General features: G+C 37.5%; 2 protein-coding genes across 4 annotated transcripts in view; both read right to left on the reverse strand.

Moving 5' to 3' along the window:
* CSE1L (chromosome segregation 1 like) overlaps positions 1-5,240 on the reverse strand; it is a 36,154-nt gene extending 30,914 nt beyond the window's left edge. The window contains exon 1 of the mRNA XM_030503495.1: positions 5,156-5,240. The gene's annotated coding sequence lies outside the window, so the exon portion shown is untranslated. The remainder of the gene's footprint in view (positions 1-5,155) is intronic.
* ARFGEF2 (ADP ribosylation factor guanine nucleotide exchange factor 2) overlaps positions 1-15,000 on the reverse strand; it is a 26,827-nt gene continuing 11,827 nt past the window's right edge. For 2 of the 3 annotated variants that reach the window (XM_030503490.1, XM_030503493.1), the window contains 17 exons: positions 14,750-14,849; positions 13,519-13,559; positions 13,265-13,434; positions 12,480-12,631; positions 12,152-12,324; positions 11,234-11,394; positions 10,268-10,398; positions 10,032-10,161; positions 9,472-9,607; positions 8,529-8,667; positions 8,387-8,441; positions 8,029-8,143; positions 7,639-7,769; positions 6,787-6,955; positions 6,254-6,392; positions 5,156-5,273; positions 1-3,568 (listed from right to left, as the gene is read on the reverse strand). In XM_030503490.1, the coding sequence (XP_030359350.1) occupies positions 3,392-3,568; positions 5,156-5,273; positions 6,254-6,392; positions 6,787-6,955; positions 7,639-7,769; positions 8,029-8,143; positions 8,387-8,441; positions 8,529-8,667; positions 9,472-9,607; positions 10,032-10,161; positions 10,268-10,398; positions 11,234-11,394; positions 12,152-12,324; positions 12,480-12,631; positions 13,265-13,434; positions 13,519-13,559; positions 14,750-14,849 (2,237 nt within the window). In that variant the 3' untranslated portion in view covers positions 1-3,391. Of the gene's footprint in view, positions 3,569-5,155; positions 5,274-6,253; positions 6,393-6,786; positions 6,956-7,638; positions 7,770-8,028; positions 8,144-8,386; positions 8,442-8,528; positions 8,668-9,471; positions 9,608-10,031; positions 10,162-10,267; positions 10,399-11,233; positions 11,395-12,151; positions 12,325-12,479; positions 12,632-13,264; positions 13,435-13,518; positions 13,560-14,749; positions 14,850-15,000 lie in introns of those variants that run through there. The other variant, XM_030503492.1, reaches the window with a different exon arrangement.

Consider the following 15,000-nt stretch of genomic DNA (forward strand, 5'->3'; position numbering starts at 1 on the left):
AACACTTCTTAAAACTTTATTGATTTACCACTTGATTAAAGCATGGAATATTATAACAGTATTATACACAGTATTTTCATGTAGAAAACTTTACATAGGTTGGTTTTTTTTCATATTATATAATTTTTGTTATTCTCTCAAAAATGTATACATCCATTGGCAAGGAATGCTCCTTAAATTACTCATATTAAATGCACTTAATATGGAAATCATCAAAAAACAAAAGACTTCAAGATTTTAAATATGTGAAGACATACATTTTACACAGAAATAAAGGTGCTGAACAAATGGAATTTACATACTAAAGGGAGCTGCAGTTCTGACAGAAAAAGCTTAGTTCTACTTCAGAGTGAAAGTTAATATTTTTAATCTTTCTCATTCTTCATAGTAAGACTGAGCTAAAGTTTGGGGGGTGTTTGCCTGTATTAGTGAACATTGGTTTAGATGGTTCTGGTGACAGGTGGGAAAATGAGATACGAGACATGGATAAACCACTGTAACTGTTTTCTTGTACTGTAAGACACGAGAGTCAACATGAACAAGAGTTTCTGAGGTTTCCTCAGCATCCTCCCCCTGCCTGCCTATGTCCTAGAGGGTTCCAAAACAAGATCAGTAACAAATATCATGCAGTCTTCCTATCTATACCACTGCAGGTAAATCAGTTTATAGTTTCATTTGTTGCATAACACTACTTCAGAAGTCTAAGCAGTTACTTTTTATTACTCCATGTATTGCACTGATGCCTCGGTCTCCACCAGACTGTGCTGACACAGAGCCCTGCTCTCATTCACAGTCCTAGTAAAGCCAATTAAACCACTACAGGCAGATAGAGTCGATGTCAGCAGAGTCAGGACAAGACTGGGAGCAGCAGCGAGAGTTTTGGCTCAGCAGTTCTAGCTTCATTAAGGTGTCTATGGGTTATGATGTTTCTGACTGCATAAGGGAAACCAAACAACCAATGTGAATACAACCATCTTGGGTTATCACACTTAACATACCATTCTTATTGCTTTAGCATGTATAATAAATTCCAGACAATTGACAGGATTAAGGCTGTTATAATCCAGTTGCATTCCAGTCCCCCTTCTCCTTCATGCACTACAGTCTAGGATGTTTTGATGTCACACACCTAATTTCAGCAGTTTATAAATGGTATAAATACAACAAAAGCTTTACTTAAATAAAAGAACAGTCTTAGAACTAAGGCTGAAGGCAAGTTTTGATTAAACACCCTTAGTCTATACACAGAGATAGTACATATGTTGCACATTACAGTAAAGAAAGCCCATAATGCAACTAATCTAAGCTCTGAAAATTGGAGAGACTTGTTTCAAGGCATGAATTGTAAGGCTTTCAAAACTGTAAGATGCACAAAAAGCATGCAACGTCAGAAGTTTGTGTCTGGATAGGAGATAGGGGTATACAATGAGGCAGTGACACATTCAAATGCTGACAAAGTTTCAAATACTTTCCTTCAGGACTATCTAGGACCAGAAGAAAAGGAATAGCCTATTCGTACAGGTTTAAATAGCATTAAAATAAATACTTTGCTTTTATTACTGTAATGGATGAAGTGACATTACCAGGGAATGAACAACTATACTTAAATGCAACACAAAAGGACATTTCAAAAGCAGCAAAGTTAAATATCAGCATTGCTTATTTTTTCAGTCTTTTCCTATTGTAAAATATAGCCATATATTCCTTTTACTAAATACTAGTGTATGGATTTAATCTAATGGATGTTTAAAAGTTAAAGAACTACAACCACCATTTATTTTTCTTTGGTTAAAAAATAAAAATGTGAAAGCCTTATCATTACTACTGACTGCAAAATCCATTCTCAAACAATGCTTATGTAGAACAAGCCAATTTACTGGAGAGCACCATATGAACCCTTTGGAAACAGCTAACAGAGTAAAAGGAAGGAAAGAAAAAAATTCCAACAGCTCCGAGAGGAATAGCCCAAGACAACCTCAACTAAGACCACCCTACCAGGAAACTCAACTTAAAAGGCAAAATAATAAGTTAATACCATTCAAGTAGGTTGGTTGGTTTGGTTTTTAAATACTGTTGTATTTTAGGTTTGTACTACGGATAGCACAGCAGTTAATATTTAACACCTTTGTGTACATTACTTCAGCCAGGACTCCTCCCATCCTACCACTCTTCGAGTTCAGAGAAGTCTTAAAACTGGTTATTAAAATTACTTCAAAGGACAGACCTCAGTCCTGCAGTGCTTCAGGTGCAAACTGGTATTGTGTCACGGCAACAGTTGTCATAGAATACGAGTGCATTTCAAAGAAAGAAAGAGAAGTCTCTAGGGTGAGCAAAGCTGCTTCACAGAAACCATCAAAACATAGACATTGTATTTGTAACTCTTACAGTACGTGGATGAACTGGTTTAGTTTTGTTCTAGCAGTTTTGTGGGAATTCAATTTTCTCTTTTTAGCTCACAACAGGAACTAACAGTTGAGAACAAAACTCATTTGCAGAAAAAGACAGAAGTTGCAAATCTGCAGTAGAGGCAGAACCTCATACGTATTAAGGACAGGACTTGCTAAACAGACACAGTTACTACTAAATACACTGTACTCAAGTGTAAAAAAGGTGGTTTTATTTGTTTTGAACCTTGTTTTTAATATTACTGTATATGCCCTGTCCATGATCTTGCAATATATGAAAGTAGAGGGAAAGTCTAAAAGTTGTTTAACTCAAGACTAACAAGCTGAACAGGGTATTAAATTGTTCGCTATTGTGTGCTCCTGATGTAAAACCTTCCATAAAACAAGAAGCAGCAGCACTGGTATTCAAAGAAGTGACTTTAGCTAAACAGGAGGAAAACCCTTTCCCCAAGTATCCTACAGGCTGTCCACTTCAAACACCATAACACACTGCCTTATCTAGTCATGTACACACAAAGAAAAACCCAGAGTGATCTTAGGTGGTCGTCAGCCACTGCAGTATAGTTTATTATGAACACGTGTGCTAACATCACAAGGCTACACAACTATATTCATTATTTCCAAGGGGCATAATTTCGGTTGAGGAATCCAGCTGATTCATCAGACTTAGCTGGGGTGCAAGACTGAACAATTGATAAAAGACTAGAAGAGACAGACTTGATCATAAGGATGCCTAGCATTGAAACAAAGAGACTTTACATCTACTGTATTAACTCTGTAAGCAATAAATTAAATAAAACTGCTGATCGTTTTGTAGGATGGACAGAACAGGATTTTATTTTTCCTCTTTCCCAAATGCAACTGTGGTAAGAGTAACTTGCTGCTGTGTTGATGCACCAGGGTCCCATTTTTCCCCCATCCACTTTAATCCATCTCTGGAACACAGCTTTATGTACAAGCCGAAGTAACCAACCCTACACTTAGGGCTACCATGAAGGTAAGTTCATCCCAGTTGTCCGTATCTGCTCCTCTGTTATGCAGATTTTGAACACAACACCTATACGCAGGAAGAACTTCCGCAGCACAGCTCGAAGCTCAGGAATCAGGTCAAACTGCATGATTTCACACAAGTATGGATAATATGTTGAAGCATGTGCCTTAAACTATCAGAGATACAAAAAAAGAACGTTATTCTCTATTACTGTAGGAAAGCACAGATTTTTTCTACGTACATGGCTGCAACAACTCGTTAAAACACAAGTTCTCACCCAATCAAAGGCCCTCCTGGGTGGCCAAAGGGCCAGCAAGCCCACTGTCTGTTTTCTGCTGCAGTCTTAGCAGATGCCTACAGGAAACCACCCACTGAGCATGCACTTGGCAAGACTTCCCTAAACAGAGTCAGACTGTTTTGTGGCTCAGGGATTGCTCAGGCTGGAGGTGGTAGCAGGGACTACTTGTAAAAACACCCACTTCTGGTGTTATTTTGTCCCAGCTGACTCTTTAAAATAGCCACAGTACATCAGAAAGCCTTCCACAGCTGAAGCAATGCATGAAGATAGATCTCCGTTCTATGTGTATTTTGGGTTTGTTTGCCCTTCAGTGACTTGCTATCTGCAGAACTCTCATTCACCATCTCTCTTCCAGTATAACAATTACCAATCTTTTCCCTCTCTTCATGCTAATAGTGATTTTATGGGCATCATTTTTCTTTCTTTTCCAGGAAAAAGATAACTGAGTAAAAGTCTAACCTACATACAGTTCCATGTATGGGAGCCAGCCTATGCCCCTTTTTCCTGTTAAATTCTCTCAACCCTTTTCCAGCTCTATTACACTCTTTTCGATATGGGGGATCAGAACTGCAAACAGTATTCAAGATGCAAATCTGTCATGAATTTATACGACGACGAATATGTTTTGTCCTCTATCCTTTCCTAATAATGCTCAGTATTAGTTACAGGGGAAGTTAATGGAACACTTTCACCACAGAGCTTTTTATTATAAAAAGATACTGGGACTGTGCTAAAGAATGGCCAAGTTGCCACTGTAGCTAAAAAGAGTTAAGACTATTCTCACAACACACTGTAGCCACAGGGGTATCACCAAATTGCTGCAACATGGACAAGCCAAGCCGCCATAAATATTAGTAAACTGCAATAAAACATTTTAAACTTCACAAGAGTGCAGTGAAATTACACCCTTTGCAATACAGGAAAAAGGGAAAAATACACTTTAAAAAACAGAGGAAGTTCAATAGTATTGGAAAGTTAAAAAAAAAAAAAAAAAAGGAACTTCCAGAAGTTTCTCTGCACATCCTAATGTAGTGAATATTTGCATTCCTTTTCCTCAAAAGGGCTGAGATCCTGAATGTTATTTTTTGCCATCACTGTCAAGGAACCAGAATTGAGTTTTATAGTAGTGAAATTTACCTCTACCCTTCTTGTGCAGCTGTAATGCAGCACAAGCCCATCCTTTATTGCACACTCAATGCGCTTTTATATGCAAGTTCTACAGTAATTCCATTAATGTTTCTATACAGCTGTGAATTTCATGGATGCAGTTTGATTTTTACAATGTAGAACACTTAAAAAAACCAGAGATGTAACGACTGCTATATTTCAAGGAGTACATGTTATGTGAGTTAGCAAACTGGCCACCTTGCATTATGGATGATAAAAAAGACTGAATCCAACACAAGCAGAAATGAAAAAATACCTGAATGCAAACAGACACGACTTCCAGGCTGCTCTTACCTTTTCATCACTGATTTTTAGTGTTTTTGTTAAAAGCAACAGCAGGAGATTGGTCCAAGCTTCTCTGTGGCTTTCCGAGTTCACGGTAATAAAATATGCCAGGGCTTCGCTGCATACACTGAAGAGAGAACACAGTTCAAACAAACCATAAAGGAAACGCATAAAAAGATTTTATAATATGTATTTTTTGTCCTCTCATAGTGTATTTTGTTTCCAAGCAAGATGCATTGCCATGTGAAGTCTTGGATTTCTTGCAATAACTTTAATTAAAAAATTTGTCTCAATGACTTTTCTGTCACAGTAGTTGTTACAGATATTGGAACTGAAAGTTTTCATGTTGTCAACAAAGAACTGGGGAGTCAGAGATGGAAAGGAGTCTGATTTTCTCATTCTGTAATTAAAGTGGTGTCATCTTCAACCTGCCAACGTTATTTGAGATCCTTACACTGGGACAGCTTAGGCAACAGCAATGGGAAAGAGTTCTCCCTTCACAACTAGGCTGCTTTATTAAAGATCTGCAGAGCTCAGCATCACGGATTAAAGAAGGATTACTATGGTATTAATAAATTTTTGGTCCTTGATGTAGACTGTCAACAGAAGGTACATACTGTAGTACTTAGTATGGCTTTTTTGGGGTGCCACTTTAACTGAAGGAGGAATGGAACCTCCCCTCTTACATATGAAAAGATTAGTATGTCCACAGATGCTGATAAATCAGAACGCTACTGAAAGCCATTGCACTAGTGCCAATAGGGAGTTTAAGAGTTCCTCACATCTGATTAGAGATTAATGCTCTGGACTTTTACGTACCAGCAGCTCCTCAAATAAAGGGGACCCCAATACCTTTTTATACTCATTTAATTTTCTACATTTACCTATATTCCAGGTATACAGCAGCTTACACTGCACTCTGTATGCCTCTGAATAGCATTATGTACTCAGATGTGAAAAGCATTCATATACCACCACTTTTGTACATATATACCTCACATGTACCTTGCATGCTCTGCTCAGCAACTCAAACCAGAACATTTGTATCCAGGGATGCACCATAGTGGCTGAAACCAGATGGCAGCAGAACCAAGCTGATGCTCTCACCTCAGCAGCCGCTGCTGTATCGCATCCCAGGAGTCTCGGCGGTTTTCATCCACGTACATTCGAAAGAGTATTCTCAAGCAACAAGCCAAACTGCTGGTCTCTTGTTTTAAGAGATTGGGTTTTGATTTACCCTTGAACCCTAGAAATCAGTTACAAATAGGGAGAGAGGGAACATTCACATTTGTGGTTACTTGCCAAGAGGTGAAGTTTATCAACAATACCTCCACTAATGTACAATAATGATTTCTTATCCAGATAGTATTTCCTCCTCCTTGATTTTAATTGAGATCTAATCTATTTATAAAGATATTTAACTACAGTGGTACCAACTGTGTATCTCTACTTTAATCAAAAAAGCAGATAATTTAGCAAACAGAATTATTCACATCATTAGGAAAGAGACAAGTAATAAAAGCATGCAATACTGTCAGATTAACAGCGGAGTTTATTGCAATGGTGTACTTTTGTATCTCCGTAGCTAAAGCTGTAAGTGAAGCTCTGTATTTTCATCAAACTCAAAATAAAAATCTCACCTGCTCTCCATAACACAGTTCGCTGCTCATAATTTGAATTAAAGGCTTTTGAAAATGAATGAGACTCTTGCAGACAATCTAGTAACTTAAAGAGGTGATGTGAGGACATATATTTATACATTCCTTGGTCTTCTGTGTCAATGTGGATATCTGCATCCAATGCATCTCGCTAAAGGGGGTGAGGAGGAGGGAAGGAAGGAGGGAAAGGAGTGTTAATAACATTCTTTTTATATAATCTTTAGAGACTTTGATACTTCACAGACCATATACCATTAACTCCATTTTTACGTACAAGCAAAACATCAATGCAAGATGATATAACAGATTGGCCCTGTCAAATATAAGTTACACTCTTTTCAATAGGATCTTTTAAAAGAGAGAAGTTATGATCTATCCTAGTTATTGATAAGACAAAAAAACCCTCCAAAACCTAAAGGACAACAAGGGAAGAATCTCCCTTATCAAGGCATGGAAAAGTCCTAGCAATACAGTATCAAACATTTCCTCTCCTGTAGGAGCTGAGTAGGTCTGCTAAATTGTGAAAAAACATCAAGATGAACCACAAAAATAGTGCAAGTTTAAATGTTGCATGTAGCCATCTTTGGCTAATGTCACGTTGCATTAGTAATGGTCAATATTTTTAGCTAATTTCATTAGCAATTTAGCTATACCATCCCCAAAACAGTACCCTGAATGCACAGCTTAAGAGCAGTGACACGCACATTCTGGGTAGTGCTGAAAGTCAGAAATAGGGAGAGACTGTATACTCTATTTTGTGAACACACTTCAGAGCATGCCATAGTCTTTGTACTTTTATTGCCACAAGAAGGTTGTAAATAAGTCTGACAGTACCTGAGCTGCAGCCATGTGCTCAGCATCTTCCTTCTTGCTTGTTGCTGGATAGAACACTATATTATCAATGGTCTGTATCAATTCCAGCTGTACCACACACTTTATAAGGAGGCCAGCAAATAGTTTCTGGTCTAAGGAAATGGAGTAACACAACTTTCAGAAGCAACTTATGACAATTCACTTAAAACAGGCTAGCAAAACACTACGTTACCATTAGCATTTTGATATACAGAATTATCTTACAAAGAGAAAATCTCTGCAAGGCATAAACACAAGTTATACAGCTGTACCCCAAGCTTAAAGTGCCCCAAAACTTTCTCTAGAGAACTACAAAAATGGACTAAGAGTGGCTATGAAAGTTTATTAAATAATCTTGAATGTTTTCCTTACTTGTATAAGGACCTCCTTTCCAGCTCTCATCTGTGGGATTTGAAAATTGACTTTGTCCTCTTTCTGAAGCATTCTTATCCATGCTGCTTAAAGATTGGCGATCTAGGTCTACATCCTAGAAGAGAATGCAGAACAATTCTAGCAATCCAAAACACTGACTACCAAACAACTATTGGTTTTCAGATGCTTTCACTCATCTTAAATTTAAAGGGTTCCTGCATCCATTCTTCATGTCAAATACAAACTGATGTAAACTCCAGTGTTTGTTGTCAAGTGTATTTTCTACAGTAAAATATTTTGAAAACTAACCTAACACAAAACCCTTCAAGTTAGTTTGTTGCACTGAATTAACTCTTACCAAGTGTTTTTCACCTACATCTTCCTCCATTCCTGCAGGCCTCCATGTCAGCAAGCTTCAGAAAGTAAAACAAAATAAAAATAGATAAATATTGTTGCTCTGGGATCAAGTATTTGTATGAGAATTAAGTTTATGAACTTACACATGAGGAATAGTAGTTTTGAAGATCTCTAGCATACAATTGCATGTCTGTCCCCAGACTTCAGGGCTGAATTTCTGTCCATTTAGTATTACCAGGTTTTCTAGGCAGTTTGTACCTGATCGAGCCAACTGCTCATTATCTAAGAAAGAAATGTTCCAGATTTATCACCTTCTACAGTATCAATGAAAAATTAAACATTCTCTATTACTGCCCCATTACATATTTTTACCAATAGTGTGAAATTAATGGTATCAAAGCCAAATAAAGCGTATTACAATAGTATCAAGGTTGGAACCTACTGAATAAAAAACTGTGTTTAAAACTAGACTTCATGAGATTGAAATCCAAACAGGGAAGACAAAGGACAGAAGAGAAGCAGAAAGCAAGCATACAGTTAGACAAATGAAGGAAAAACACCAATTAGAAACTCATGATTTCCTGAAGGTAGTGCCCCCACGTTCCCTGTTGGCAATATGCAGGATTTCAGGCAGAAGAGTCGGAGCCCAAAAGAAAGCACATTCTTTAGGAAGTCATATTTAAAAGTACTAGACGGTTTAGCGAAGGGAAAGGGGAAGAGGGAAACCAAAAAAAGAGGAAAAAAAAAATCAGAATGCATACGTGAATAGATGTGTGTGTAAGTAAATGAGGTATTTTATCCATGCAGCCAAATAGATAAAGGTTGTTGGGAGAAGATTAATGCAACTCTTCAGAAGCTTTTGCTTTGTACAATAGCGCAATAAACAGAAGCACCATTAACAGAAGAGCTGCCAAAATGATTAAATAGAAAGATGCTCGAATATTTAGGATAATGCATTCATCTTTACATAACATATTGTCCTAATAGTAGTTTTTACTCTTCCAAAATTCAGTTAACTTTCCCCTTCTTAATTAATGGTCATTTCAAAAAAATACATTAATCAAAAGATAAAAGTAAATAAGCTACCTTGTTTTACACACCAGTGTAACTGTGCAAGTATATCAGGGAGAAGGATCTCATTTAAAGCTTCATAAAACTGTGTAAATACATCACAGATTGCATAAAGTGCATGGTTGCATGTCGTGGTCATCCATTCAGATTTCTACGAGGTAAAAACAAGAGAAGTCTCTGTTTTTATGTGGAATCTTCTGTGATGATAGCACTTAGCTTATGCATGCCTGTTCAACAAAGGACGTGGCCTCCGAGGAGCAGAATTTAGATAAAACTAAAAAGCTTCAACTACTGCAGATGTCTTGTCAGAAGCATTTAGTTGGCCACACGAATGCTGTTCAGAAAACTATACATTTTCACAATAAAGTGTGAATATTCTCCTTGCAAATATTCAGACAGATAGGTCACTGGATACTATGACGATTTCATACATATCACAGAATATCATTATTTTTGGGACAGTATAAGTTGGAAATACAATGACAAGATAAAAAATACAAACTGCTGCTTTGATTGTTTGAGTTCTTAAAAAACCAACTCTAACATTTGCTTGCTTTTTGGGTTTTTGTTTTTACCTCTGTTTGTTGTTCAGGGAGCTTCATATTATCAAAAATCCGAAACACAATTCTGAACAGATCTTGCCACCAGTGCTTTTCAAAGGTATGGCCATAACTCTTCATTATTTCAAACATCACTGTTAAGCCTCTATAAACAAACCCACACAAGCAAAGGAGGAGATGTTAAATTGTGCACCTGTGGTCTCTTCATTAGCTGAATAATAATAATAGTAATAATAATAAAGCTTTATTACCTTGTTCGAACATCTAATTTGCATCGATTGATGATACAAGAAAGTTCAAATAAAATGGGAAACCATCCTCTGACCCATGCTCTGTCCCCAGGAGCAACACTCATGTCATCACTTGTGTATTCTCTTAACACCTTGAAGATGAGCAGGAAAATAAGAGATAAAAAAAAAATATCCTCAAAAATCTTTAATTCTGACAGATTTAGATACTGCTAGTGGCACAGAGAGACTTGAAAAGTTAGCTTAGTTTCCTCCATAACACTCTTAATCCGGTAAAACGTAAGTATAAATCTGAGACACAACTATTTGTGAAAATACTGGGGGGGGAAAAATACATGGAAAATAAGTATTTAAATCCATTTTAAGTCCTGCTAAAGGCTTTACAAGTTGCAGAGGTTTGGAATTTAGGAAGCAAGTTTAACAGTGACAGGCAACAATTCTATAAATATAGGTAATAAGGAAATTTAAGCTTGGCATAAACCAGTTCAACACTTTTCTGGCATATGGAATACAGCATGCATGTCTTGCAATGGCAACATGCAACTCCAATCTAATGCCAAGCTCTTTCCAGCAAGGTGATTATTCTATTAAATATTCACACAATAGACTGATGTAGAGAAATATGCGTGTTGGTAACCAACTTAACTAAACATAATTAGGATGATAAAACAAGTATTGTTTTCCAGGTCATCCTAAAACCATTAAAAAAAGCCCAAAACAAAACCACAACTATTTCATTCAGTTATTTCAAATTTGGACTGATAAGACTCAATTTTTCAGTTAGTCCTAGTTTCCTGATTACATAATACCAGACTGACTCCTAATTCCGAATAAGCTTTTAATACATATACTTGCTGCTGGAAGACTGAAGTTTGAGTCCAAAAACTCTTTCTTAGTTAGAAGATTAGCCTTAGTTTAACAGTAGAAGATAACATGAGAATACACAAGGGTAAAATTAAAAGAAAATACCTGGGGTCTTTCTGAAACATATTTTGCACAATAGCGAATAAGTCTGATGGCTTCCATGCTGGTGTCCGGAAACGCAACGTTACAGGCAAACTCAGAAAGACATTTTACTGCATCCTGAAATGAGTCAATTGCTGCTGGAAAGTGCTGTTGGAAAATATTTGCTGTGAAGAACAAACACACACACTTTTAAAAATTTATTGGTATTGACATCCGTAGATAAACTGGCATTGAGCTAGGTATGTCAGCCATGGGGTATCACTACCGAATGGACAAACATGAAAGGCCCAGATCTTCTAGATTAAATACGGGTCTACCTTCCCTTACATCTTTTCCCGTCCCACCCCACTGCCCAAACTGGTCAGCATAACATTCTCCCAGGTTGGATAATTACAAATTTTATAATCTAGGATTATTTCATGGCTTCTTCTATGGTTCAGTTTCCTCCCACCCCATATGCAACCCAAAGCTCCTAAAATATTTTGAGGAAATAATAGGAGTAAAGCTTGATGTTAGCTTCCTGCTGTGAATGAAGTTGCCTAAATATTCCTTAAATTATCTAAGCCTGTAATTACTCATATTCTATAGCAAGAAAGGAAAACAAAATCAGTGTGGAAGATCATTAAATGCATTCCTTAATCCAAAACAACTTATTGTGACAGATGGAGCAGCATATGAACTTACTGAATCTATTCCAAACTTCCAAAGTTCTATAGCAGGATATATGTATCTAAGTCTTCCTGTCCATAGCAATCAGGAGACTTAACGGGTAAGACTTAGCTGCAGAGTTTAAACAGTCTGGCTGCAAGATTTTGTGTTTATTTACCTGGAAATATCAGTCTTAATTCAGATAGGCCTTTTAAACCAGAGTCATAGCAGCTAAGCTAATTTGGGTACTCACATCTGCCAAGCATTACTTACTAACTATGTGCGCTGTAGTTTGAAAGGCCAGCTCCACAATATTCCCATCATTGTCTGATGCTGCTTGATGGAAGACTGCAAAGATATTTTTCCAGCCTGAACGAATATTACCAGCTTGAGAGTTCACCATCTGAGCAATACAGCGTATTACCATGTCCCGAATAGTTGGAGATCTTAAAAAGAAAAAGGGAAGCAAGACTTTCAGAAGTGGCACAACTTTACACAGCACAAAGTAACTGTGCCACTTCCACGACCATCTAACCCACACCAAGTAGCATCTTTAAGTAGGACTAAAGCAAGCTAACACACAGAGGGCAGTGCATCACACCTGTTTTTCTTCATAATATGCTCAAAAGGCCTTAGGAAGTCTTTCTGGAAGCGGAAGTTGGCTAACTCTCCCTTCTCAAGAAATTTCATTGATAGCTGCCTTAATGAGTCTACTGCAAAGATGGCGACATCTTCATTAGGGTTACATCCAACCTAGAACGAAAACATACCTTCAAACACCAGCTAACGTATTACTTACATGAGTAACAAATTCATCATTCATCAGTCTACTAAAAATCATTAGCACATTCTAGTTTTCAGATTTAGAAAAATCTGAAAATAGATTAAAATTTAGAAAAATTTAGAAAATAGGGGGTTACTTTCATAGAGGGCTTTCTCAGTCACTTGACCCCACTAAACAGACCCATGGATTTTGTATGCAACAAGTGCAGAACTATAGTAGCCAGCTAGATACTAAAAGAATAACCTTAGGTTAAAAAAGCCACACGCAAACACGGTCCAGTTTCCAACAGAAAATAACTATAATGCCAGGACCATCTGTATATATTTTGCAGGAAAACTAACTTGGCATTTGATCAGAAGGATAAGACGATGACATAAAGAAAACTTACAAATACAAAAATCATGTATTTTTGAAGTGATGAAGTGATAAAGATCGTTCCCATAAACATTTCTATCTGTACACTTTAGATTTTCAAATCGGTGCTTCCTTTAGATGCCTTTAATGGATTTTTTAACACCACATCCTACGCCACTTAGGACATAAAACGTAAAAGCTAAGTCCTGCCATTCATGTATGTTCTGTAATTTGATTTAAAAAAATACCTTATTGAAGTGATCTCCAATCACATGCCAAATCCTTGACCACTGCAGCCTAATGCGGTTCATGTTGTAATAGGATATCTCCACTATCTTCTGCAGACTGAACATCCGCGGGTGGTGTGGGGAAGCCAGCTCATCCATGGAAACAGCACACAGCCATCGGACAAAGTCAACTGAACATCAGAAGACCCTACTGTAAGTTCAGGATGTTACATTGCAAGAGTTCCTGTAACCCACAAAACGGCCAGCATACATACCGATTGCATTTCCATCCAGCCGTGTTGATCCTGTAAATATCCTATGGAACAAATAAGTAAGTTGCAGTTTTAGCTGCACATCCACAAGAGTCAATCACATTTTACCGCTGCAGGCAAATATCAGCATATCTCCTGGAGGCACTTTACAATCCTCCGTGCCATAAAAGGCAACTGTTTTATTCTTACTCCTTGGCAGCAGTTCATGTCCTATGTCCTATCTCCTAGTCTAAGCATTCTCTTCCCTGCTGCAAGTCACAGTCTCCTATGCTGCTGCCCCACTGCAGGCAATGGGCGCAGGCTCACAATTTTATCCAGAGCAAGTAGTGCTGGAACACTCATTTTGGTGCCAGCATGTTAAATTTCATAGGGAGAATAAAGACACTAAGAAAGCTTTGCTGCAAGACGTCACTGGATGCAGCCATCTGCTTGACCTTTATATGGTTCAAAAATACCAAAGTTGCGGCTGTCAAAACAAACAGCAGACTGTGGACGCACCCTTGTCCTTTCTCCCTCCTCAACAGTCTTGAGGGGAGTTCAGACCACTGATAGTGGTTCATATAGACCACTGGAAAGTGAAGAATGTTCCCAAATCTTTTAGACTTTGATATGGTAACAGACACATTTATGTTACAATGAATACTGCAAGTCTGAATGTATGATTCTACAGACTTGCCCAATAGTTTCAATAATTATAAAAAAAAGTCCCCTTCCAACACGTGGTTTATGATAGAAGCATCTCTTTAGACAACATTTTTAGGAGTACAGTTAAGAAAGATAACCATTTAGACAAGAATGCAGTGACTAATAAATAAAGAGCTGAAGAAGAGCAACTAAAGAAATGCAGAAATACTGATGTTCACAAGACCAAAACTGCACAATTTAATAGGATAAAAAACAGATTTGTAAACCAAAAATAGCTAAATACTGTAACACCAACCTAATTCTGGTCTTCACTAGCTTACTCCAAAAACACATGCATACAAACAGTGTCCCTTCTCATAATACACTACATTAGTTGTACTACTATTTAATGACAGTCTGTTGTTTGTGAATATTACATGCCTAAAGAAGTCTACTTATTGGTTCCAGAGAAAACATCTAAGTATCAGCATCTGTCTCAAGAGAAACAGGCTTTGAGAACAAAAGCCTCTCTCAGAGTCTGCAAATGAAGTGAGGATGGTCAGTAACTTCATGTCACATTCTCCCCAGAAAGAGATGATCTTCCCAGTACCTGTCTACTGCTACCACTACGCTCTGTGAACTGGTCTCTCCCACAGACTCTTGAATGCTTGCCATATGCCGTTTATCAGCTCCGCTTCCAACAAGGTTACCTGCAACAAAAGCCATTAAAACCCAGTATTTAACATCGTGAAATCATTACTTTATATTAACCCCAACTTTACAGAAGCAAAGACAAGTGACTACTGTTTCAAATTAGCTTGTAATTTATACGGAGCAGATGGTGCCTTTGCTAGATCTCTA

This window comes from Strigops habroptila, chromosome 13 (genome assembly GCF_004027225.2).
Source record: "Strigops habroptila isolate Jane chromosome 13, bStrHab1.2.pri, whole genome shotgun sequence".
Taxonomy (NCBI): Eukaryota; Metazoa; Chordata; class Aves; order Psittaciformes; family Psittacidae; genus Strigops; species Strigops habroptila.